Source organism: Leptosomus discolor, chromosome 3 (assembly GCF_034619465.1).
Source record: "Leptosomus discolor isolate bLepDis1 chromosome 3, bLepDis1.hap2, whole genome shotgun sequence".
In the NCBI taxonomy this organism is placed as follows: Eukaryota; Metazoa; Chordata; class Aves; order Leptosomiformes; family Leptosomidae; genus Leptosomus; species Leptosomus discolor.
The window spans coordinates 20,568,489-20,595,323 of record NC_141393.1 but is presented as its reverse complement, the minus strand read 5'-3'; the positions used below and the strand labels follow the sequence as shown (position 1 = coordinate 20,595,323).

Here is a 26,835-nt window from a genome sequence, read left to right as displayed (position 1 = left end):
GCCCAGAAATCCCATCGCATCTTGGGCTGCATCAAAAGCAGTTTGGCCAGCAGGTCAAGGGAGGGGATTCTGCCCCTCTACTCTGCTCTGGTTAGACTCCACTTGCAGTGCTGTGTCCAGCTCTGGGACGCCCAGTACAAGAAAGACATGGACCTGCTTGAGCGGGTCGAGGAGACCCACAAAGATGATCAGGGGGCTGGAGCACCTCCCCTATGAGGACAGGCTGAGAGAGTTGGGGTTGTTCAGCCTGGAGAAGAGAAGGCTCCAGGGAGACCTTACAGTGGCCTTCCAGTACTTCAAGGGGGCCGACAGGAAAGGTGGGGAGGGACTCTTTGTTAGGGGTGTGGTGATAGGATGAAGGGTAATGGTTTCAAACTGAAAGAGGGGAGATTTAGATTAGGTATTAGGAAGAAATTCTTGACTGTGAGGGTGGTGAGACACTGACACAGGATGCCCAGAGAAGCTGTGGCTGCCCCCTCCCTGGCAGTGTTCAAGGCCAGGTTGGATGGGGCGTAGAGCTACCTGGTCTAGTGGAAGGTGTCTCTGCCCATGGCAGGGGGGTTGGAACTAAATGATCTTTAAGATCCCTTCCAACCCAAACCATTCTATGAAAATGGCTGGCACAAAAAAGATAACTAATATATGAAAGAACTATATTATTTAATGTAATGTATTGTAAATGAGGCATTTTAGTATGTTTTAAATCATTAAAGATTCCATTTGTTTTTATTGAACGCATGATGTTAATATGCTGAGCCTCCTAGGTAAGCAAGAAATACTGATTTAAAGTCCTTGCTGTACTACTTTACAGACCATGTTGAAAGATGGGCACTGCTAAGCTTAGTCTGAATTAGTAGCTCTTAGGGAATTTGTCTAGTCAAAAGAACAGTTAAGTGTGTGAAAAAACTGCCATCTTATTAATACAGGCAAAGATTATCAAAATATAGTTGAGGGAAACAGGAAAGGTATGTATTTTACTACTGCGAAATAAATGACAAAAGTTTTTAACTTTTGTGAAAATTTCAAGATTTTCACTGCTGTGAAATAAATGACAAAGATACAGGGGGAAAAAAAAATAACACTGTTAATGGCACAAGATACCCAACTAGTAAGTATTAATCATGAAAGCACTAAGCATTTCCCATCCACTTTCAAGAGAATTGGTATTTCAGTCAAGAACACATTAAAATAAAAAAAAGCTTTTAAAAAGGAGATGAAGTTTAATGAAAGTTATAAATCTGTTATTTCTAGTTGAGGTGGGACATGTTTTATCTGTCTTCAAAGAGAAAAGAATCTTCCACAACAGAAAAGAAAATATAATGTTCCACAATATTGAGCTGCCAGTGTTACAACTTTGGTTACTGAACAACCCCTGACAAAGAACTCCAGAAAGTTTAGATGCAATTACTGCTTTTGTACTACTATTACTAAAAGAACTGTAACGAATTATAAATTGCTACTCCTTGCAATGCAATATTCTTTGCTTCTTAATAGCACTGTTTTGACATATGACTGGTCATCATACTCAGCAAAAAGATTTTATCAAAAGAGGCTGGTGAACTGCAATTAAGAATGCCAAGGCAGAAGCAAACACGCAATTTTCCTAAATGTAGAATTTGGTTTGTACACTTTCAATACTTCATTTTCCCATAGGAGATGAATTATTGTTTCTCACTGTTATTCATTACTATTTCTTTCAGGCCAAACACTAATTATTAAGAGGCTCTGAAGCTAAGTGGTAGAGAGAACATTCACCAAATAAAAACATGGTCATGTTTTATAAATACCAGAAGAAAATATTTCAAGCACAGGAGTAAATAAGTTTTCAGCTGGGTCTGAACATCAACCAGGCTCTTTAAGTACTATTTAAGGAAAAGGTAGTAAGTGGCCTGTGTCCCACAAAATGGGGTATTATCATGCCATCAGATGGACTGTACTATGGCCAAAGCATCTATTTTTCCTTTATCATTATCATGGCCCTAAGAAAAAAAACTAAAATGCTTGAAGACATATTTTGCTTATAATCCCAGAAACAAAGGATGTTGCTGTACCTTAGATTTGAGAGAAGACATTTTGCCTTTGCCATCATAACTAAAAGATCCTTCCTTTAAAAGAAGCTGTGCATTATGCTATTATAATAGTTATCATTCATTTATTCAATCACAGTTGTGAAAATTACTTGGATTAACAATCTCAGTTCAACTACAGAAGAAGTAACCCACCAAGGACTAGGCAACTTTTTAATGCTTAAAGCTACATTTCAAACTCAATGTTTTTGTCTTCTCCTAAAAATAATACTGTTGTGATAAATACTATTGAACCACTTAGTAACATGACAGGTGATGTTAAGGCTACTTTTGATTATAATAGTTCATCCCTTTTCAGCTTAAGGAGGGAGAACTGTACCACCTTTTTGGTAATTGTATATCTGCACTTGGAGAAATGTTACCTGACTGATGTAATGCAGTATAATTGATAATCCATTCATATAATTTATTTTACACTTGCCTATTATTTTTAACCAAAATAATGTAAAGCCATCAATAGTATGCCTGAAGAAGCTTGTACATGTGCTTCAGAAAGATGACTGTTTACCTAAAAGTTGAAATTAGGAAGAACTACTTGTACAGCAGTTAGATTCTGATTCAACCCCCTTGACTTTAGGTACTTAAGCAAGGCACTCATGTCAGGATCCTAATGACTCTAGACCTGCCCCCTTCATAATCAATGGAAAAAAAATAGGTACCTGAAGTTCATGTGGGGTTACCCACACTTTGGAGGTGGTGGCTACTGTTCTTCCTATCACCTATTCAGCAATCCAAAAGTGACTACTCTTCTAGCTTTGGTGTCTCAATGGCCTAGTGTTAGATTGGATTAATCCAAACCATTTTTAAAGAATACAATGTGCATGCAGAAAAAAGAAAAAGACGACTCACGGCCTTTCTTTGCCTCCTGTAACGATCAAACCATCTCTTAATGTGGTGTACATTGTGAAAACAGGTCCATTGTGAGCTTTGGCCACAATTCGTATCAATACATGATCTTTCCAAACACAAACATCTCCACTGATAGTACCTGTAAATGTCAAGTTATTCTGAAAAGGGGAAAAATATACTCATCATCTGATTCTTAGTAAGGCAGGAAGAAAAACATTCAGAGTAAAGATCATCACCATTTGCATTTAGGCTAGATTGCTTTCATTTGCTGCTGTAGAAGAGCAAATTGTGGAAGGGGCAATAAGAACCTCAGGGACAAAACAATGAGCTACTATATTCTTGCTTGAAGTCTGAAACATGTTTTCCTGTAGCTAATAGGCTCTGCACTGCAAGAAGAAATGCAATGACTTGAGCTTTGGCCATAGGGTTATCTACATTTTCAGCCTATCAGGTGTGCAAACTGCAGTAAAAATGCAGAAAAAACAAGAACAGTTTTGACATTTCATACAAACAGGCAATTTGCACTCCCTTGCTATGTACATTACGCCTGCAGTCATTTTTGTTGTTAGCTGAAGGTGGATTACAGCAACCATTAGTTTATGAGGAAAACAGTTTGACTTAACTCAGAACTAAAAGCTGCCTGTTCTTCAGTTCTGCTCCCTGTTTTTGAAAGGTAATAAAAATAAATTTACCTCTGAAATTTAAGTGCAATTTATTGTGATACACTTAAAACCATCAGGAACTGGTTATTGTGCAAAACTGTTTTAGTAACTTATGTGAATAATCCTCAAGTTCTGTACCACGTGTAGTATTTTAGAGTACCAGTATGCATGTATAGACTTGGTAAGAACACTTTCCTTGGCTGAGGTGGGCTGATGTTCTACATCCTTTTTTTAGGGGGGTGGGGTGGGGGTGGGTGGGTGCCCTAATAAATGAGTAAATAAAAGAGGACTGGAAATGAACTTGGGAGCAGATCCTCTGACCATCCTCACAGCATAACTGTTGGGCTGTTTCCAGCTCCTGTTTAGGAGCACCTGAACTAGTTTCTTCTGAGACAAACTCAAAGAAGAAAAGCACTTCCAGAACTGCTCCCTACAAGAAACATGGAGAACACACCGGGTTTGGCTTTATTCAGTTTGCACAGTTTTTTACAACACCCCTGCAGGCTCTGCATCCTCAACCAATCTCATACCATACTCCAGGACATTCAGCATACAGACTGACTTTCATGCTAAGAATCTGCCCCTCCATAAGAAAGTTCACCGAGTTTCCCAAATCCCAGACTAACACCTGGGCTGTGCATTTCTAACAGTTATCATTTGGAAGGTATCTTGCTATTTTGTAGGACTCTCTCTTATATCAGATGTACCTGAGAGACACCACTCTGGAAAAGACAGTCTCACGAAAAATGAAACTACAGACCAGTTACAGTTTCAAAAATCAAAATCAATAGTATAAATTCAGTCTGGACCCAACAGGCAGATCAGCAAGCAGGACAGTAACACATGCAATGAAAGAGAAGCACCATTTCACAAAAGAAACGTATGGCTATCTGCCCAGCTGTAGAGATGAGTGCTGCTCATACAAAGCAACTTCTGAAATGGCAAAGCTGTGGAACTTGGCAACAAGGCCTGCATCTGTCAAAAAAAAAAAAAAAAACCAACAGCAAAAAACCCAAAGCAAAACAAAACCCTACTGTGGCCGTTAACAGTCATAGATGTTAACGAATGCCCCAGGACAATGCTGCTCTCAGATCAGCCTGTGAGTAGTAATGCATACAGATTATAATACAATCACCCCCAGGTGGCCATAAAATTACCCTCACTTCCTACTGTTTGGCTCCTGCAGTCTAGAGTCAGCTTTCTTTCACCTGGATTAAATACCAAGCAGTATATTATCAGCTCAAAGCACCTATATTTGTTTCTTTTGAAAACATACAAACCCATCATCTTTCTTCTTTTCTGTTCTGAAGAAAGCTGGTATTAGTTCTAACTAGCAGGCAAGTATTAGAACTGCTAAACTGAGTTTAATAAAACAACTGACATACTCATTAGCAGGTATGAGAAAAGTCTCATTGAACTGAATAAAGGCAAAAGAGTAAAAAAAAAATTGTTTGTATGCATTTTAAAATAGTTTGTTAAGGTACGTACCGCTCCAAAAGCTACAGATAACATCGTTTGCATTCGTGCATCTTCTATGGAGCTCAGCAGCCCTTTTTTACTGAGAAGAGCTCTTCCAGCCAGTGTCCAGAACCTCACATGTTTTACTCCCACAGAAACAAACTGTGTATCTGAATCTGGTCTGAATTCTGCTACAAATATACGCTGGTTATGACCAGCTCGGCTAGCAATTTTGGCACCTGGCAGAAAGAAAATGCATATTTTGAATTTGCTGAGAAAAATACACATTTATGGTTAAAAAAAAAATAAAAATTATGGAGAATGATGAGTCATCCAAGACCACACAGGTTGGGAAGAAAAGCACAAACTGCTCCTAAATGAAAACTAAATTAAGATGCAGATAAAAAAAAAAATCACTTAATAAGATCAAGTCGCAAAGTGTAGCGCCTAATGAAGGTGCCATCTAGTTTGCAACTTCCTCGAGGCTTCAAGAGTTAGGAGCTCAGATCCAAGTAAGATTCCCTCTCCTCTTAAATTCCTGTGACCCCTCTGAAAATCCCCAACTCTGAACAAATTACAAGAGACTAATGAATGACTTCTCTGCAAATTTTGTCCAAAGTTAAAAAACTTTCTTCTTTCTGCAGAAAATGCAGAAACCGGCTTTGTGACATATGGTCTTAGATTCAAAGGTAATGCTTTTCCAGCCTGTTCAGAGGTGTTACAATCAGACATTTTGGCTCATGTGAAGACTGCTCGACCTGGATCCTTATCTGCCACGTTGAACCTGTATCAACTCTTAAGAATGAGCACAGGCACATTCTAACTGAGAGGGCAGTGATTTGCTGCATGGACTTCTACCACACATCCTTCACACTGCCTAAGACTGTATGAATACACATTTGACACTGCATCCAGCTCCACGGGATCCAGCAGACAAGCTGTGAAGGATCACTTTTTATTACCTTGATAGCTGATCTTTAAACTTCTGAGAGATACTAGCTGATCAACAGAAATCTCCAAAGAGAGAGGAAATAAATCCCTAACACTAGAGAATCAGTTTCATAATCTGGGCATGGCTTTGCCAGACAGACAGGAGGAAAGGAGCTGACCAAATCACTTTAGCCTAAATCCTGAACTCAGATCAAAGCTGAACTGGAAACATGTAGTACAGTTTAAGACACCAATTACATAACTGCACAGAGAAGCTGTACTGGCATCACATTTCTGCAATGTGCAGTTTTGGGGGGATAATTTTAGGACTACAATCACCCAGTCAGTAACCACACTTCAGAGAATAAGAACACAGAAGAACAGAACATTTCTTCTGGAAGAAAAAAAAAAAAAAAAAAGATTTTATAGAGAGTTTTTACCAAGCAGCAAAGAAACGACGGGTGTGTGTGAAGAATGAAAACTACAATTTTCTTTAATTATTCTAACTGGAAATCAGTGAACTATTGTGACCTTTACAAAACCGTTCCAAAGGAGATACATTTAGCAGAATGGGTAAGCACATCTAGTTTACCTCTTCTTGTACAATGCATAGCATTTATGGTAACAATTTTTGATCTGCTGATATTTTTACGCTACAATTGCTCTTGACTCAAGCCAACTTACCTCTAACAACATAAACACATTCTACAAAAACAATCACTTTCCTACCTTCCTGCCACTTCCAAATGGTAATGGTATGTTCAGGATCCAGTCCTACGGACAGCAGCAGTTTGCCAGTGGCACTGAAACTGACTGAGCAAACGCCCTTTGAATGGTAGCACCGCAGTACCGACAGTGTCTGTTTGTTCATTGCATCCCACACATGAATAGAAGGAGCTGTAGCTACACAAATGTAAAAACACTTAATTAGTATACATTTTGAAAATGTCTAGTGATTTCCTTATTGAAGCAGTTAATATTATTTAATAAGACAAATAAAATTGTTCTGGTCAGTCAGAAAAAAAAAAAAAAAGAAAAGAAAAGAAAGGAGATTTTAGCCTCCCTTTGGAAACCAATTTACCGCAAACAGGATCATTAAATAGGACTAAGAAGCTGGCCTCACTACACTACTGGAGATGAAAATGTTGCTTAACCTGTAACTGGGCTTCTGAAGCACAGCAGAAGCTCTGAAAACAAGCTGTCTTCTGTTTTTCTCCTAGTAAAACTTAGCTCAGCATGCTAACTCAAAAACCTTCATAAATATTGAGTAGATCATCAAGAATGTAATTTCTACATTTGGCTTTTGGACAACTGATAGCTATAGAGAAATTAGTTTACAGTGCAAGGCCAAAATCTCCTTTTCTGCAAAATGGCCATCTGTCTGAAATGCATGCTCTCTTAGGAGAATGTCAGCTGAATAAGCAGCTTGCTCACTGATGCAGAAGAACTAAGGTATTTAATTTAGTTTGAATTGTTTAGACTGCAAAGTCTCTGCAGCAAGATGCACCTTCCCAGGCTACTAAGGTATGTGATTATTCCTATTATGATGACAGCTAGTTTTTTTTTCCAAATGCAACACCTTCCCCAAAGATCTTGCAACCCATGTATAGCTTGCAATCTCTGAAAAGCATCTAGGGCATTTCCAGGACAGTAAGATTCTCTCTCAAATTTCTTTACTTCTGATCTCTAGTAAATCTGACTGCAGAGTCTGGATGTTACAGGTTATTGTTGTAGACCCAGATTCACAGAAACTAAATTCTATTTCAGCTTCATGCTTTGTGTTTCTAATCAGCTAAATCTAGTCCCTCAAAGGCACACATATGATGAGAAACGGTAGGCAGAAGGACCTAGGTAAAATTTTAGCCACATGAAACTAAGTTTTTGAGCACAATTCCACAGCTGTTCCAAAACAGTCTTCATAATCTCTTTCCCATTGGCGTTTCCTCTCATGGCACCAACATGCTGTTATCACCACTTTTTGAGAGGTACTTCAGCATAGTATAGGCATGCCATTGAAACAGAAAGGGCAGGGGCTGGCAACAACTGGCACATCTCAAAATTTTCAGCAAAATCCTTGCTGTTCTTATGGAAAGTTGAGGGAAGGGAAAGTTTTATTACGGCTCTGAAGTATTGTTCCCTCTTCAGCACTCCCTTGGTAAAACTCTATATTGTCCTCGACCTGTGCACCTCCTCTATAACACTGGCCAAAATTTTTTATTTGGGTGGCAGACAGAAACTTTCACCTAGATTTCATGAATAACAACTGACAAAATCTTTCAGAGCAAGATTTGCAGGACAGAGAATATGTACTCTTGAGTCCTCCTACTTGAAGGTTTTCTTCTGAAAGTCTCTGTCCTAACATTGAGTCCTGCTTGTGGAGTACTCCAGCTGCTCAACATCTGCTCTCACAAGAGATTTTCTAAGGTGTCATTTCCTGCTGGGAGAAGTTAGCGAAAGCTACCATGGGCTGGTAGGGTAAAAAAGTATCTTCAGTAAGATGAAGCAAATCTGTATCAAGTCATTATGAAACTTAATTTGCCATTCCAGCCTATTACAAATATTACTGCTTCAAGAACACCTGCATCACCGTAGACAACAGAAAACTGGAACTAGAAAAGCAAAAGCTGTCAGTAAGAAACGTGCCAAATAACCATCAACACATTTTAAGTGAAACTAAGCAACTTTCTAATGAAGGTAGGCAGCAGCTTGGATTCCAGACTAATGGTTCCATAAAGAAGAAAAAAGTGAGTGCTGGTTTCAGGCAGTGACAACAGAATTTAGTAATATACACAAGCTCAAATTAAAGTTGAAGTAGGAAGAAGGCAAGTGAGAGAGGGAAAGTCTCCGGGCATTATATGCAGGACTGGAGATGTTCTTTCATATAAACAACCATAACATCACTGCTTCTTTTATACAGTTTAAAAGTGTGGGAAAAGGTACCTATATTCTTCCTCCCATCCTTAGAGCAAGCACAATACAGCATATTTAAAAGAAGTCAACACACATTAAAAATGCCATTATACATTTGTTATTCACAGAACAAACTTTAGATGCACATCAAGATTATTATACTTTACAGGTACACATGAACACACATTTATGCATCTCTGAAGATGTGTCACAGGACAATTATGGCTGCGCAACAAATGTACTCACTCACACATGACAGTGATGAATTTTTAAGATTACAGTTGAAATAACACCGTATTAATACAAAATAGCTCAGTCAAGACTGTCAAAGACCCAGAATGATACAGAAAAAAATCAAACTGACATCATAACAAGCACTTTGGATCAGTGGTAATAACTGCATGGCAACCATACATAAACGTGAAAGGTGATTGTGGGTTTTTTTCACTCAGTCACCTAGGCCTCCTCAATGGAATTTACTTTAGAAATGCATATTTAAAATTATAATCAACTGAATGTCTAAAACAAATGTGAATTGTCAGCCCCAACATGTCTATAAACCCTGCAAGCGTACATAGGAATGCTACAGTAGCAGTATGTATTAGAACTCACTAATCACTGGGCAGCAAGAAGGGAATATGTTATAACAAAAGTAGTTTTAAAGTGTGTTCTAACATTTCAGTTGTTTCTATATTTACAGTTCGCTGAGCTGTTGTGGTTTATATTCAGTGCTGACAGTAATATGACTGATACAGAGTTTTAATAAACTAAAAACGAATTCACGTCACTTATTGCTCAATAAAGCTGTAGATGGCTACTAGATACGCTAACTACACCTGAGGATGTTAAAATTTTATTTCCCTTACCTGACATATCTGCTGAGTCTCCTGTAATGGAAAAGCAGCAGAAAAATAATTAGACCAGAAATAAGAAAAGCGCTGGAGAAAATATATGCCACATTTAGTGTAATTTCTTAACACACACCTTGATGTCATCTCTCTGCATTGCAGCAGCACCAGTACTGCTTTCAGTGTTAAAGATGAACAATTACTGATAAAAGGTGGTCACATCAGAAATAAAAATTCCTAGAATGAATATATTTTGATTTCCATTTTGAGTTACAACACAAAAATCTAAGTTTTGGTGTATGTTAGGCCTCTCTCTGCCAAACTAAATAAAACGCATATTTTACGTGCTACTGATATTTTAACAAATTAAGTGAAAAAAAAGAATTGCTGACTGCAATTCTGCTAAGAAGTAATGTTTGAGTCTGATCTTCACAATGTTCTTCTATAGGAGCATTTAAAAAAACAGGATTATAAAGGTTCAGGTACTGGGAAATATTACCGAGACTCTGCACGACAGCATTACTGTTTAAAAATACTTGAAATAATGTTTCTGTAAATCTTTTGAAGATTTAAATCATGATGGTGAAGCTGTGTTTGTGCCAGTCGTATCAGTAGGAAAAGTAGCAGCAGTTAAGTATGTTCTTTATGGCGTATGTACTCTTTAACATCTGTTCAGAATCTAAAAATAAGCGTTGTTTGAAGATATTTTGCTTCCAGCTCATTTTTCAGATTTAATTCTGTCCTTAAAAATACAGTTTGTAGTTTAATTTTCAAGTGTCATCTTCTCTTGATTTATATGCCTTAATCCACGTTACAAAACAGTTAAAATTGTTCTACTGCTAGTTGATGTAGAAATGATTATGAAATAAAAAAGCATTAAGGGTTCTGTGTTTCTTCTTGAGTAAGATGAACACTGAAGAAAATCCAGGCAAAGAACAAATTTTCACATTAGGCCTACATTCTTCCCGTATATTCTATCTATGTAAAGACAAACAGGGCCAGATTAAAAAATACGCTGAAAAGGCAAATTCCTAAAGACAAGAAAAAGTCTGTAATTCCTGCAAATGTTCTTTGCAATCAAACTATAGGCAAAAATCTGCTGATAATTTGTTCTATTTAAATAATTTCCATCAATGACTTTAAATTGATGTGAGGCAAGAAGCTCACAAAGAAATGAAGCTATTTTAGCTAAGCAGTTACTACTATCAATGAGCCAATTTTAATGAGAAATGCACTTAAAAATCCAAAAGACAGAGGGAAGCAGGTAATAAACTCTGACAAACTGACCATATTTAGATGAAACATCTAAAACAAACCTACAGAAAAAAAAAAAACAAAAAACAAAAAAAGCTGTTCTGGCTAAAATATATTGCGAGGTTTTTGTATTCTACCCACTAAGGAAAACAACATGGTTTTGAATCTGCTGAGAAACAACTGAAGGTAAAAACTGTAACTGGGTTGTAGGACTCAAAAAATTACACTGTTCTGTAAAATTTAGAAACAGCAGTATTAGTTCAGCTATGCAGATGCAGAGTGTTGGGGTTTTGGGGGTGTTTTTTCCCCCTTTTTTTTTTTTTAACCTGGTTAGTTCATAGATCAATTTTAATGTTACTAAGAAACACACATATTTTCCCCCTAAATCTAAATTTATCTGTAGCGAAACATCATTAGGGTTTTCGTTCTGCCTAGAATATTACAACGATGTATTATCAAAACACCAAGTAGGTATTATAAATCTGCCTGATGAGATAAAACCTACATAAAGTAGGTTTTAAGAATTTTAAGAATTCTGGGTTTAGTCCACATAGAAAAGAAGGATAGGACAATTAAGCTTCTTTGGAAGGGCTATGACTCTCTGGAAGGCCTAATACAAGCTGACAGTTAAATAAAACCAGACTAATTTAATGGGGCTTAAGATTTCTAAAAAAAATATTTTTGATAACACTCCAAACAAAAGATAAGCTTAATCTTCTTTCATGCCTCAATGATTTTTGTTCAACTTTATTAAATCACACTCAAAGAAACATATAAAGAGGACAGGTAACTGAGTAACACTCATACAAACGGAGATAGCATAATCAAATTTTTTTGTGATTTATCATGAACTCACAAGGCCCTAATTGCATGCTCCTATGTTAATTTCTTTTTACAAAAATACAAACATACCTACTTGGCCAGTTGCCACTATGTTGGTAAACTTGGGGTGCTGATTTACAGTGAGGCACAAAATATCATCATTGTGTTCCTGGTAAAAAGACTGAGAGCCTAGGGAAAAAAAAAAAAAGGTCCATCTAATTAAATCATTAAAGCAATGCTACGGTCATGTTGCAGTTTGGAGCTTAAAACCAGGAAACAGAAACTTCTAATTTTTTATCTCAATTTTAACACAGAGCACTCACTAACTCTGAACTATTCCCTCAAGTATTCTAGATCAGGTTGCCTAAGTATCACTGAAAAAAGTGGCATTGTGTTACTCTTTAAAAGGTCTAAGTTATCTAAACTAAATTGGTTATTGGGAATGAATGTATGTGATACAGGGGACTGAAAAGTAAACGAAATGAAAAATAATTAACTTAGTCTTAGAAAAAACATTAAACAACTATAATGACCCCATTGTTCAGCTGTTTTAGTTTCTGTGATCATTTTAACAAGCCAATTTCAGAAAGCTAATACCAAAATAATAAAACCTTTCAAAAGACTTCCTTCAAAATTCAGTCCCCAGAAACATTTAAATATATTTAGTTTGCTTATGCACCTATTGTGAATCATCTCTATGGACTGAATTTTCAGCAACAAACAATAATAATTTTCCCACATACTTTTATAAGGTTTAAAGCATACCAGTACTTCATAAACTGTAACTCCATGTGTGTGAAGAATTATTTTTCCTCAAGTGTTTTTTCTCCTACCTGTTGCCACATTATACAAGATCCCAATAGACGCAGTATGATATATTACATCAGCACCATCATTCAAATAGTGCACATTGTTTCTGCAGTCCTTGCCTCGGTACCCAAATACCAACTCCAAAATTAGGTCCTAAAAAAGATATTTGCATCTATTAGATACTCAAAACCTTAAAGCAATTATGAACTTTACAATCTCTTCCAGGATTTTATTTTTCAAATACATCCTTATACAGTAAAGGAAAAGGAGTTTAACGATGTCTGAAACCAACAGTTTGAGATCCTGCCTTCCCTGTCAGCTTACATTGTTGCTCATTCTTGTTGTATACAGTCATGTCACCTGTTTGGTGGATGCCGTAGAGTATTTCCATGTGTACACACACACACACGTACGTACACAGAAAGAGATACTCATACACATGCATATAAATAAATAATTTTTAGTGAGCCAAGAAGAAGAAAGCAGCTCTTTTAATGCAGAAGATACTAAGAAACAAAGAATGACAAACACCGGTCTACAATTTAATTCCAGGTGGCAATTAAGAAAGCTCAATTACAGCCTAAAACTTCTAGAACACTGATGTCAAAAGGCTGTTGTTATGCTACACCGAACATTTTGTTTCATATCACACAAAATATTTCAGTTGATATGAAGAACTGCGTTTTTCAAAGTTAGATGAAATTTCCACTTCAGATTAATCAAAAGTGAGCATATTTCCATTGGCCATGTAATGAAAAAATACTGGCTGCCCAAGGTACAGGCATCATTAACAGATTTTGAAAAATTATTTTATTTTAACAATGTTAACAATGATGAATTTTAAACAAAGTTTTAAAATAAATTTAAAACCATTCTGCTGTAAAAGATGCTTAGTTTTATTAGCTATAATATACCCATTAACAATGCAGTTATATAAAACAGGACAAATTGCTTTCCACACACCGCATTTGAAAGGTTTTATTGTTACTAAGAATTAAGCTGTGCTCCATTTCGGTCGCAAGAAAAAGTAGTATCAGGCTTTTCTACAATTAAAAAAAAAATTCTCTCCCACTTTTTTTGCTATTTACTCACTATTCAGTATTTCCATCTTTGATACAGTTAAAATGAAACAATATTTAGTGTATCCACAAATGTGTCAATTTCTGGCAAAACAAAAAAAAAAGATCCTAAAGGAGAGGAAGAGGAGATCAATGTTTTTCTTACCTCTATAGGTCTCTTTTTTTTCCCAACATTATTTGTCTGAAGTTTCTCTGGCTGTGGCAATGCCCTACTAACTGGTGGTCTGAAATAAAGAACTGTGAATAAGAGAAGGCTGTCCGTCACCCATTCCATACTAACACAATATCTTCCAACCTGCTACTGCATATGGAAAACTTATAGCCCTATCTCACTTAACCAATATTTGTACTCATATTTAAAAGGAATACCTCTATCAAAGGAAAATCAAACCAAACCACCTTTGTTTAACATGCTAGGTTTTCTGACAATTCTTCAACTATCCTTAAGGTTAATGCAAAAGCTTGTTGTACAATGAACGACCGCTGATAAAATGTTCTTAGCTTTTTCACGCTGTATTTTTAGGGTACTTCCATCTTCTCTGGAGCAATTTTTACTGAATAAACTTTAAAGGCTTACCTGATTAATTTAAATACTTGAGATAATCATTCCTGTTCCCACATGCTTTCAGGAGGCCCTAACTTTTTCTATTTTTGTAATACTTTGTAAAGAACTCCAGGTACACTTGCCTATTCACTCTTACATCAACAGAAATAAGTTATTGATCAACACAGTTGGAAGTAAACCATCACCACACAAATGCATTAATATCAGCTATAACTTATGTTCCACTGTTCTGAATAGCCTAGATTTAATTAAGAAATCTCAACTAGGTATGTTTGATAAATACATGTAACATATCTTTCAGATTATGTTCAACTGTTCATATAAAAAGAAACATACCAACAAATAAGTTTCATTTATGCAATTATTTCTAGTAATTTGCAGAAGCATTGGTTATTGATTCTATATATACAGCATAGGTGGCCATGAAAAGAAACCTGTAAGTTTGACCCTTAAGAGGAACAATTCACTTAAAAATAAATTCTATGTCTAGTTTCAATGAAATTCAGATGACTTAATCCAGCAGGCAGTATGACAAACTAATACCACACATAAAGCAACAGGTCAGCTCTTTCATATTCCCTTTTTAGTATGAAGTACTTTTAATTCCATATCTGCTCTTGAATGATTACTTTGATGCAAAATTATCACCGTGTCTTTTCTAACAATAATGATTTGTTTGTACACTGTATATTTTGAACTACATTCAAAAAGTATTTTTTCATTTATTCAAATAAACTACCATCTTCCCTGCCTAATTTTAGTACAATTTGATGTCATAGCACCAATCAAAAGATTTGTACATATTATAAATGCAAATTATACTACAACTATAAACTATGTTCTGAGATACTTTAGTTAATTCCTCTAGGCTTAGAAGCCTGTAAAGTACCCATGGGGAAAAAAAACCTACAAAAGTAAAACAGATGATGAAAAATTTCTGTCTGGTAAAGAAGTCTGTTGGATGCCTAGATCATGCAAACAACATAAAGTTTATTAAAACTCGCTATTGGGTTGAATAGGGCCAGAGGGAGGTACTTGAAATATTTAATTCAGCATCATAAATCTAGATTTTATGAAATGTAAAATCTTGACAATAGAAAATCCAAATCCAGATCTAAAAAGAAATATTGCTGCTTTCCATTGGAGAGTTAACACTGTCGGTCTTTTCACAGGGAGGGAATATGGGCTGTATTAAATTCTCACTAGAGCAAAATATGAAACGGTAATTTAAAAAGAAAATCCAAGGCATGAAGGAAAATAAGTAAAGTTCATATTTAATATTCATTCATAAATAAGTGCACATTAAAACAGAGAACAGTAACTGAAGTATGGAGAAAGACTTCTATAACTTCCCAAAGAACAGTAGTCTAACACTTGTTTTTTGCTACTCCAAAATTCTTACTCTTGGAAAACAAACTTCTAATGAACTGGCAGTAAAGGCAAAATCTGGGGACATCTACCATATATAGCAATGCAGGCCAGAAAAGGAGACCAATGTGGCCCTGCACAAAAGGTTTCCTAGCTCAGAGACAAAAATTAAAAGATAGCAGCATTTAAATACACTCAGTTCTGCTGGGAATATTATCTGGTGGGAATGCACCCACAGACCTCATTCTCAAAGGTCCTCAGTTACAGATATTTTTTCCTCTCTGAGGTCTCCAGTTAGAAGGAATTCACATACACCTCGTGACAGAAAAGCAAAGCATTTTCAGTTACAGCCTGGACCTGTCTTACAGCTATGGCATCCTGTCCCTTAGTCCGTGAAGGTGAAAAAGTACTCTCCTAACTTTTGGAAAAGAGAAGGAAAAGCAAACCAAGCACAGTCCCAGCTGCCCTCATCACATCTGCAATCAAGCCGGCCAATACAGGAAGTAAGGATTACATCTGATTTCTGTCAGCAATCCCAGCATCCAATTTCATGGCCACTCTTGAATCACTACTGTCTTTCAAACAGGTCTTTCCAGGTCTTACACTAGACGTGAAATTCCCAGCCTTCCCAGCTATTTTCCAGGCCCTTTCTTCTCTTCTATCCTATCACCACTGACTCCTAGCACCCCCTCATCTAGCCTGACATATTACAACAATAGTACCACTATATATAATTAAAATTCTTACTTTTTAATTTAAAAAAATAAACAAACTACATTTTCACTTAGAAGTTTCTAAATTATCAACAGAAAACACTCCCAATAGGTCACAATGTTCATCACATTAAACACATACGGAGAGAGGTCATCTAAAGTTTTGCAGAGGAAAAAGTCTTTGACCATATTTGTTCCCCACCTTCACAGTAGATGAGCAATTTCAGGTACAAATACACTGATCAAGAGGTAACGGGTATCTCCCAGTGCATAGGAGCCTCCTTATCACTGTGTGCTACTCGAATTGAATGAAATCCAATCAACTACTGAAATGCATGAACAAAAATTGAAAGGGACAGATTTGATATGGGGAATGGGCTTTCTGACAGCACTTCAGTGACACAGAGAATAAAAATCTGCCCTTATTCATTCAAGTAAATGAAGAGACAGAGAAAGAGAGAAACTACTAAAGCCCAGGTCCAATTAAAATTTGCTGGCTGGGGGTGGGGAGGTGGAAACAAAGCTTTGTTTGTATTTTGGAGTGTGGGTGTTTTTTTTTTTTTTGCATATGAATATAAGTACTACTTAAAACTGAACAAATTCTTGTGCTTACAATCTCTGAAGTTAAATGGCAAAATAATAACCATTTCTCTCCCTGTGCAATCAAAAGTCTTTGAAGAATGAACAGAGTTAACAAGTTAAATGAATTGCACATACCCATGATTATACATATCCTATTATTTTATGGCTAAGAATTATATCTAACACCTGATTTGTGTAGCAGGTTAATGATATTAAGAGCTGCTAACCATTTTTTTTCCTACCTACAGTTTATTACTTTGAATTACAATTTGAATTCCTTAATTCCTTTGATACCTCCAAAATTGCTGCTCATTTATTAGGTAACTAGGAGCACACTTACGAATGCGACTTATACAAAAGTGGTTCCTTAAAAACCACTTACATAATGCTGATTTTAAATCCTTTTCTAAATTAAGCAAACACAACATACCCTTCTCTCTTTAAACATGGAAATCAGGAACAATGCTGAAGTGTCAAAAATTGGAAGACTGTATACCAGTGATTTTGTTAGTCCTAACCATTAGTTTCCCCAAGAATCAGAGAGGGGGGGACACACAGGAACCTATAACAAATAGTATCAATGTTCACCAGTTTTCCACTGTTGCTTTACCTCTTCTCTCATTCCATACAGCTGCTATAAAATCAAACAGCAAGCACAGTAGGGAGTACTGCAGAAATGTGAGACTGGCATGCTGTTTGTTGTGCATGCTGCTTCTACTGGCATGTTGTAGAATTCAGAAAGGCTTCTGGAGAAAAATAAATCCATTTATCAATGACATACTAAGGACTAAAAAGAAAATTGCAATGCCACTTTTCTCAGCTGTGAAGCATCAACACCCAGGAGATGATTGCCAGCAGAAAACAATCCAAACCTTCTTGAAGAAAGGAAAGCAGAAAAAGATACACTCCTCTTACAGTTCCATAGAGCTTTCCTAGCTAAGAGAGTGTCCTGGTTTGGGCTAAATCAGAACTAATTCTGTTTTAGTGCTTTAACTTTTCAGTTAAGTCTCCTCTAACTAACGTCACTTTCTGAAACAGCAGCATGTTTTTCCAGACAGTGACTGCTCCCAGCGGTGATAAGGCCTGATGTTTATAGTTCGTACCAAGGAATGGGATGCAGAGAGGCCCTTGCTTATACTTGTTCTTATGGCGACCAAGGTCACTGCTAAACCTTGTACTCCATGTTGGGGTGCCGGGAGTGAAAAGGGTCACAAGCATGTAAAAAGGTCGCACCTGCAGGGAGGAGCGAACCGGACAGGTGACCCAAACCTGACCAACAGAGTATTCCATCCCATATACGTCATATTCAGTATAAAGCTGAGGGATCACGAGGGTCTCTCTCTCTTCTTAGGTGGCCGACACCTGAGGAGGACTCTGTCTGTTCTTCTGTCGTCGATCCCAATCCGTGCATCCCTGAATCCAGTGCCTGAGTCCAGCTCCTGCATCCCGTCCCTGTCTGCTGCCGAGTCCAGCCTGGGACTGCCCCAGTGCCAGCCCTGCAGCGTGGTGGTGACGTATCGTCATCAGGGTGGGGGGAATTGGGTTTGGTACTGGTTTTGTACATATTTGTACATATTGTATATATTTAATTATTTCCTTATTCTTATTATTATCTTTTATTTTATTGTTATTGTTTCATTAAAGCTGTTTTAGTTTTCTTTTCCAAACCATAAAGTCTCTCTCTCCCTTGTTCTCTCTCCTTTTCTCTTTTTCGGAGGGTAGAGGGGTTAATAGAGAGCATCTGTCATTTGTTAGTGGCTGGGCCAGCCTCAAACCGTGACAGAGAGAAGCATAATTTCTGATGCTATTCAGACAGCAAAAAAATCTTTTAAGTGTAGATTACATTGCAGCCAGCACATGGAACAAGAATATCAATTCCAGACCTAGTAATCTTGCACAAATTTCTCTATTACTTTGATTAGCAGAATAAGAAGTATATCAGTAACTAACACTACTCTACAAAAAAAAAAAAAATCTACAAAAAGTAGCACAAGAGCAAATGAAGATTTTGCATCAAAGACAAGATTCTACTATGCATTAACATCTAAATCAGTAAGTCCAAACCACAGGAAACTGAGTCCAGTTCTCTTAGGACAATTCCTAACAATCTATCCATAAAAATATTTTTATGTCCATCTCGATTTAGAGCTTACCCTCAGTAAGTCTGCAGATGACACCAAACTAGGCAGGACTGTTGATTTGCTTAAGGGTAGGAAGGCTCTGCAGAGGGATCTGGACAGGCTGGATCGATGGGCTGAGGCCAACTGCATGAAGTTCAACAAGGCCAAGTGCCCCATGCAGCGCTACAAGCTTGGGGAAGAGTGGCTGGAAAGCCGCTTGGCTTTTCTTTCCAGAAAAGGACCTGGGGATGCTGGTCGACAGCCGGCTGAACATGAGCCAGCAGTGTACCCAGGTGGCCAAGAAGGCCAACAGCATCCTGGCCTGTATCAGCCATAGTGTGGCCAGCAGGAGCAGGGAGGTGATCGTGCCCCTGTACTCGGCACTGGTGAGGCTGCACCTCGAATGCTGTGTGCAGTTTTGGGCCCCTCACTGCAAGGAGGACACTGAGGTGCTGGAGAGTGTCCAGAGAAGGGCAACGAAGCTGGTGAAGAGTCTGGAGAACAGGTCTTACGAGGAGCGGCTGAGGGACCTGGGGTTGTTTGGTCTGGAGAAGAGGAGGCTGAGGGGAGACCTTATCGCTCTCTACAGCTGCCTGAAAGGAGGTTGTAGCAAGGTGGGGGTCGGTCTCTTCTCCCAAGTAACAAGTGATAGGATGAGAGGAAATGGCCTCAGGTTGTGCCAGGGGAGGTTTAGACTGGACATTAGGAAGAATCTCTTCACTGAAAGGATTGTCAAGCACTGGAACAGGCTGCCCAGGGAAGTGGTAGAGTCACCACTCCTGGAGGTATTTAAAAGACATGTAGATGTGGTGCTTAGGGACATGGTTTAGTGGTGAACGTGGCAGTGCCAGGTTAACGATTGGACTCTTTTCCAATCTAAACGATTCTATGATTCTAAAAAGAAAAAAGGCATCCCCAGAAATGTTATTATTTAGAAGGAACAGTGGACATTTATCAGTTGTCAGAGGCTAGTGCTGTTTGACTGCTGTTGCAAAGATACACAAAAATGAGACTGAGAGAGGACTTCACAGATTGGGGAAGATTCAAGAAAATAAAAAGGATACATCTAAACCAGCAGAGGAAACCTCTGTAACTACATATTTAAGGTAAAAAAAAAAAAAATTAAAAGTAGGTTCAACAAGTTTTTCCCTGAAAAAAAAAAACCCACACCAAAAAAAACACCAAACCAAAACCAAACAAAAACAAATCACCATAACCAAGCTTAACAGCAGTAGGAAATAGTTTCTCCAGATAGCTCTGAAGTAGAAGTGAGCGACAATGCTGGTGCTGAGCAGGCAGGTGGCATGCAAGGGCTGTAGGCTCCATCACTGGAGGTCAGACGGGGGTAGGGGAAGATTGAGCAAAACTGACCAATCCACTTCCTGCTCACTCCAAAGTGCCTCCAAATATTTTATATTTTTAATTTCTGATTTATCATGGACAATCCAGCAACAGTCTTATTACTGTTGCTCTAGAAATTGATGAAACACAGCAGAAAGAGCACTTGTACCCTCACATTTGACACAGAGCACTCAAGCCTCATTTCTTTCCTTCCCCCCACCCCTTCTTTTATTTACGTCGCTCAAAGACAGGGAGTAAAGTGCATTAGAGAAAAGAAAAAGCAGAAAAACTAAATAGAGCAGGTGAGCATATCTGAAGTTTCATGAAAGCAGTAAAAACTGAAAGGACGTGATTCTGGCACAGGTTTATGTTACTGGAACTAAACTGACTGGAAGTGACTTCTCTGCTGCTTGGATCTACAATGTGGCATTTTTATAACATTTGGTGTTTGCTAATCCCTTGCGATAGAATGGAGAAGAGGTAAAACAATCTCACAGTACACAACCACGTGAAAAGACCACCTATACTTAAAGGCTGTACAGCAAACTGATACAAATAGAGGCTGATATCCATCATTAGCCAATCATTACAGTACATTTACATTTGTATATTACCATGCAAAAGAATAAAGTGAACGTACATTGGTCAGTAAAACTTGACAATTTATACTCAGCTATATTATCTTACAGGTCACCTAAACAATTTATACAAGTAGCCATGTATGAACGCCTAACTATATTGATTCAGAGCAGTGGAACTGGAATGCAAATTACAAGCATGTATGTATTTTTTTTCCAATTCAGTTTCAAGATGACAAGATGCATTTCAAAAGCAGGAATGTTGAAAGACACCAGAATACACTTGCCAAGTGGTTTTGAAGATATTTTTCATTTGCTATTCAATGTGCATGAAAGTGACTAATAGCATATACAACACACAGTGGTCACACACCTGCATGTGTAACTGGCTGCATGCTCAAAAACTGTGTGCAAAAGATGGGAAGGAGAGGATGAATAACACTTTGGTGTGAATGCACATATAGATGAAGATGCAGAAGGAGGGTTCCAGCCATCTATCATAGGGGAAATGAATACCTTAGTATTAGCACTTTATTTTCAACATGAAAACAGAATCAGTATATATATTTTAATGTTTCTTGTTATGAGACCATAAAAATGGAATACAAATATTTTGAAGCAGTTTGTGAAACAAAGAAATCCCTTTTTCATGGTTTTAGACATAGTTTCAATATTATGGATACTGCTACCCATGTTTTGTATGATGTTGTATTTCACTCCCTATTTTTGTCATTGATACTGAGTTTCTAAAGTTATTAACAGAACGAGGGATGGTCTCCTGTGGTTAACATAAACTGACATCAATTCTTCAAGTCCCATGATAATTTAGGACAGTGTCAATTACAACATTTATTTCTGTTTTAAAAATCCAAGTGTTATTTTGTGCATGATTTCATAACGCAATTACAGCTGTTAGTACAAAAGGAAAAAGCCCTTTCCTGTGAGGGCCACCATAGCTGCATCTTGTAATTTAGGGGAGTGGCAGAGAATTTTGCAATTGTTTTTGCACTAGCCTTCAGCATGAAGTGACTTTCACGGCCCTCCCCAAAAGGTGTTGTCAAGCATGAAGTAGAGAATGAATTTTAAAAGTAAGGAGGACTTCTTTCCATTTACTCTTGGTTAAGGTTTTCAAAGTCACTTTAGAGGTCTGATTTCCATTAGAAGATAATGAAACCTGGTAGTTTTTAAATACTGCTTCTTGACAACGATGAGTCATAATTATTTTCATGTATTTATGAGAAGTAAGTGCCACTTTAAACACACTAATGCAGATATAGGTAATTACTAAAATAACGGAGCAACGTACACACCTTGACAGGGCAGGTGAGACTGTTCCATCAAATGTAAATCAACCCACTTTTGAGGTGGACAGCTATCCACTAGGGACTGGAGAGAGCACTAATCTCTATATTTTAATAAATATTATTGAAAAATACTATTTGTAAAACATAGGCAACTGCAACGGTATGTATAGTTAATTTTATAGTGGTAGGTAAATAAATACCTAGCTTATTGTATGGAATGGAAGTACAATGAACACATATAAATTTAAAATTTGTAATACAGCAATATTCTGAAGAGTGACAGGTGCACAGTATAGCACCCAACATGACAGATGGCTTTTTAAGGAAAATGGAAGATGACAGTAAAATATGGACTAGATAGCAAAACAAAAGCATTACCTGGAACCTCTTTTCAGCAGCAGGTGGGAAAGAGAAAAGGATTACTTATACAAGTTCGGCTGAAAGGTAGGTGTCAGTGAATTATTCCTAGAAATAATTATTATTGACTTCCTGTTTTGTTTACTTTCTTTACAGCAAGGGGATTATACATAATTGCATAGGTTATGTAAATTTATTATTTGTACAGAAAAGTCCCATTCACTTAAATGGGAGTTACAAACATGTGTTGGCATAAGAATGTAATTCTAGGAATGATTCTCACTGAAAACAGCGAAAGAAAGCAGAAGCAGACTCAAAAACCTCCTAAGTACATCAAGTGTTTGAAGAGCTGGCAAACATTTACTCAAAGAAAGGTTGTGCAGGTTTAACTTCCTGAAATAAGCTGGTGGACTGACCAGTCACTTCACTATTAAAGACAGATGTTCAAGTTCACTCATAAAAACACATGTTATATACTAAAATACAGGTATCTTAGCTAATGTGTGGGGTACTGAGCACTGCTGATATATACTGGTTTTTCATGATCATTTAATTCAGTTTATGTTGACTGAAGATATTTTGGCACCTGTTTCACAGACTTATTACACTGGATAGGTATTCTCAGTCACGTATGATGCATACTCCTATACTTTGACTAGCAAAACATATTAACCATCAAAACATATGGTCATGTACAGATTATTTCCTAATATTTGTACTATGCATGGGCATTTTTCATTAGTCTGATTAGCAGGTACACTTCCTTCGTTTTGATTTGCTTTTCTTTTAAGAACTACGAAGCAATTCCACCGCAACAAGGACAGTAGTTAGTAGTCTTTTTCACTTATAGGTGAAGCAAAAATAATTTTTCTCTCACCTGTTATGGAAAACTTGCCAGAAAACTAAGAAAACATTGTTAACAACTTACAAATGGCTTTTATTCTACTCCCCGCCCCCCACCCAATGAAAATAAGCTGGTTTACTGAATCTCTTCCTAACTAGTTCCAACTGTATTCTGCAATGCAAGACTGATGCACTACTTCAAACAGGAAACAGCTAAACCTTTTCTCCCACTAAAATTCAAATGTATCTTGAACAGGTTTGACAGTCACTGACACTCAATTCTTCAAGGACTACAGAATTCAAATACCTTCAGATATTTTTCAGAATAGGTGCTATGTAGGGTAAATGAGTTTTTCCAAGAATGGAGCAATTTTCTCTGACAATGTTCCTGAATCTCCTGAACCAAATGTTCATACAGTCAGAGGAAAATTTTTAGCTTTCATTTGGATGTTTCAATTTTTGATCTCCAATTCTACTTTTACAATCTCATTATTTAAGTATGGAACAAGATTTTCCACATGGACCACATGCGACATATCTAAGTATCAGCTGGCAAATATTTACATATACGGAGAGATAATCAGATGCCTAATTGGTACAAGGCAGAATTCAAAAAAGACTTTTGTGCTGTCTTTATCACTGAAATATGCAAGACATCTGGAACTGTATTCAACCTATGTAGCAATATGCTTATGTTTCAGTTATTCTTTTCTTGAGGTCCTCAATAAATGCATATTGTCCACATAACTACTTAGGTTTTTTTGATAAGTCAGTCTACAAAGATCATAAACCCAGTACAGATCTTCCAGCCCTCATTACTGGGCCATGCAATTGTTCCTCTAGACATTTCTTTCCTGGTCACATCTGATTATTTCAGTTGCAAAACAAACAGGGGTTTTTTTCCTTTTATTCAAAACTGGAGATTATTTGGTAATCCTTGACACTTTGGTAATTGGCTTTTTGATTTCCTCAAAGACGTGAGTTTTAGTGCAGCTTTGGGAAGAAAAATTAATTATCTCAAACTGGTAAAAGGAGGCCATTCCTTTTCATAATGTTGTTCTAGTCTATCGCTAGTGCTCAGAGACACAGTAATACAAGTAATTAATGATAATGAAATTCTTCCTTGGGAAGAATGAAATCGCCAGAAAATTCAGGGTTTTCAATCTCATTGGTAATGCCCTGCACTAATGTACACTCCAGTGTGCAGGCACTGATTCACAGAAAGGTTAGCTTCCAAAAGCCCTGCTTTCTTTCTAAAACTGTTTAAAAAAGTTAACTTAAAATTTAAACTTTCCTGTAATCTAATTTGTTCTGCAAACAGGGTGAACAGAGAGAGAAGCTGCTGCTATTACAAAGTCCCTTGCTGTAATTTTTCATTTTGACTCCTGGCTTCTCCTGTCTCCAAATCAAACAAGTTGACAGAGCAAAAGGAGAGGATAAAGCTGATTTTTTATAAAAAGAACTTTGGAACTTGTGCTATTTGCATTCACATCACAAGTCGCTAGACTGGCAAGCAGAAAAATCTAATTGCATTCTGTTCATTTATCCAAAACGGAACATGGAAGATGCTTGCATAAAGTCTCTGAATTTCTCCTTCAGTGGCAATTACAAGGTGGTAATTGTGAGGTTCAGATAAAGGAAATCTCAATTTCAGTAGACTCTTCCCCCTCTCACTCCCTTCGAAGCACATTTTAGTTTTATGTACTGTCTGTATCAGGTAAAAAAAAAAAATATTCTTTGCTTCTAGATCAGTAAAGGACTACTTTGCAAATAGTTCGTTAGTTCCCTTCCCATTATGAATACACAAGGCTCAGAAACAGGTTATGTCTTTTTGAAATGTCCTTCCACATGCAAAACCAAAAATCCTCAAGACCAAAACAAAAAAAAAATTCAGAAGTAATTTTGCCACAATGCCTTGTTTTCAATTGCATCTGGGATTGGATGCAGAGCATCTAAAGAATTTTCAAAAGATATAAACCACTTGGATCTTCTCATACAAGAAATCTCAGCATGCGGACGGAGTAATGTATGTATTAAGAAAACAGGATAGTGATGACTGTAAGATAAACTCTTTCAGAGGTTTTAGTTGATTGCAGATCTTTAGTATGGTAAATTTATGGTGAAAAACTAAACCAGAATTCCTGGCAGTTTAGTTTTAAGATCTCTTGGTACAGCCATTCTTATCTAAGGTACATTAATCACAGCATCGTCCCTTTGACAGTGACAAATAGTGAACACTTCAGGAATTGTAAGAACAGAATAAGAATCGAGTGATATTCTCCAGATTCTTCTCCCAAACTCCAGTGATTTGCAGTTCATGGAGTAGCTGAGCCAGAAGTGTTTTCAAAATTAACCACCCATGATGGAATTTTCTTCCAAGCAATTTAGCTAGCACAAAAACATACCAGGAAAGAACTTTTAGGAAAGTATAGAAACAGTTTTCCTATTTATTTTGTGCTGCTGAATATCCATAAAGATATTACACAACCACATTAGACATACAGTAGACACCTTTTCACATAAAAATATTACCTTTTAATATTATTATTCAGAAATTATAAATAATTCAAATTATAGATATAAGTGCTGCCTCACAGCCAACAACATTTTGTTTTCAATAGAAATGAAAATAAGTATTCCAATGTCAATGATATCCTATGGTAACTTTACTACTAGAGAATGGCATATCATTAGTGGAGGTGGCCTTACGTCACTCCGCAAGACGACTTTAAACCAAATAAATCTGAATGAAATCTTGAGTTCCAGTGTCTAAGTTTTTTGAAAAACATGCCTGAAATTTAAGGCTTCAACATACTTCTATTCAGCTTATCAACTTTTACAGCACTAGCATCTCTTATTTTCAAAAAATACCTGTCTGTCTGTCTCTTGCTTTCTTTCGACTACTGACCAGCTTAGATAAGAATGTTACAAAAAATAAAGTCCTAGAAAAAGTGGTGAAAATCATGTTTGTCCTGAAGGAAAAAAAAAAGGCAGTGCTGCCTAGAAGCATGCGTTGATGCAAGTCACATCTCAAGTTAATGTGTTAGCCATAAAAATGATTCAGACACAGAAATGTCCAGTGCTGTTGTGAAGCGGAAAACTTTTTTTTTTTTTTTTTTTTAACTTCTGCTATTGCAAGGTAAAAAAAAAAAAAGCAATTTATGAGCAAAACCAGAAAATTGAGAACAGGACACTACCTCTGTTGGAAAGTAAAAATAATCTTTTGTTCAGATTCATGTTCTGGGAATTTCATTTACAGTTTGAATTAAGGGTCACTGGAAGAAAACTACTATGCTACACCAAAAGCAGAATCCCACGTTCCATATTTCACATAAAAGTCACCTACCCAGCAGAC

At 37.0% G+C, this 26,835-nt stretch overlaps 1 protein-coding gene across 3 annotated transcripts in view; it reads right to left on the bottom strand.

The window, feature by feature from the left end:
* The window catches only part of EML5 (EMAP like 5), a 115,722-nt gene that overhangs the window by 6,954 nt on the left and 81,933 nt on the right, over positions 1-26,835 (bottom strand). For 2 of the 3 annotated variants that reach the window (XM_086463572.1, XM_086463573.1), the window contains 7 exons: positions 13,855-13,933; positions 12,654-12,783; positions 11,911-12,009; positions 9,763-9,783; positions 6,716-6,889; positions 5,087-5,295; positions 2,937-3,094 (listed from right to left, as the gene is read on the bottom strand). In XM_086463572.1, coding sequence (XP_086319698.1) covers positions 2,937-3,094; positions 5,087-5,295; positions 6,716-6,889; positions 9,763-9,783; positions 11,911-12,009; positions 12,654-12,783; positions 13,855-13,933 — 870 coding nt within the window. Of the gene's footprint in view, positions 1-2,936; positions 3,095-5,086; positions 5,296-6,715; positions 6,890-9,762; positions 9,784-11,910; positions 12,010-12,653; positions 12,784-13,854; positions 13,934-22,658; positions 22,668-26,835 lie in introns of all 3 variants that reach the window. The other variant, XM_086463571.1, reaches the window with a different exon arrangement.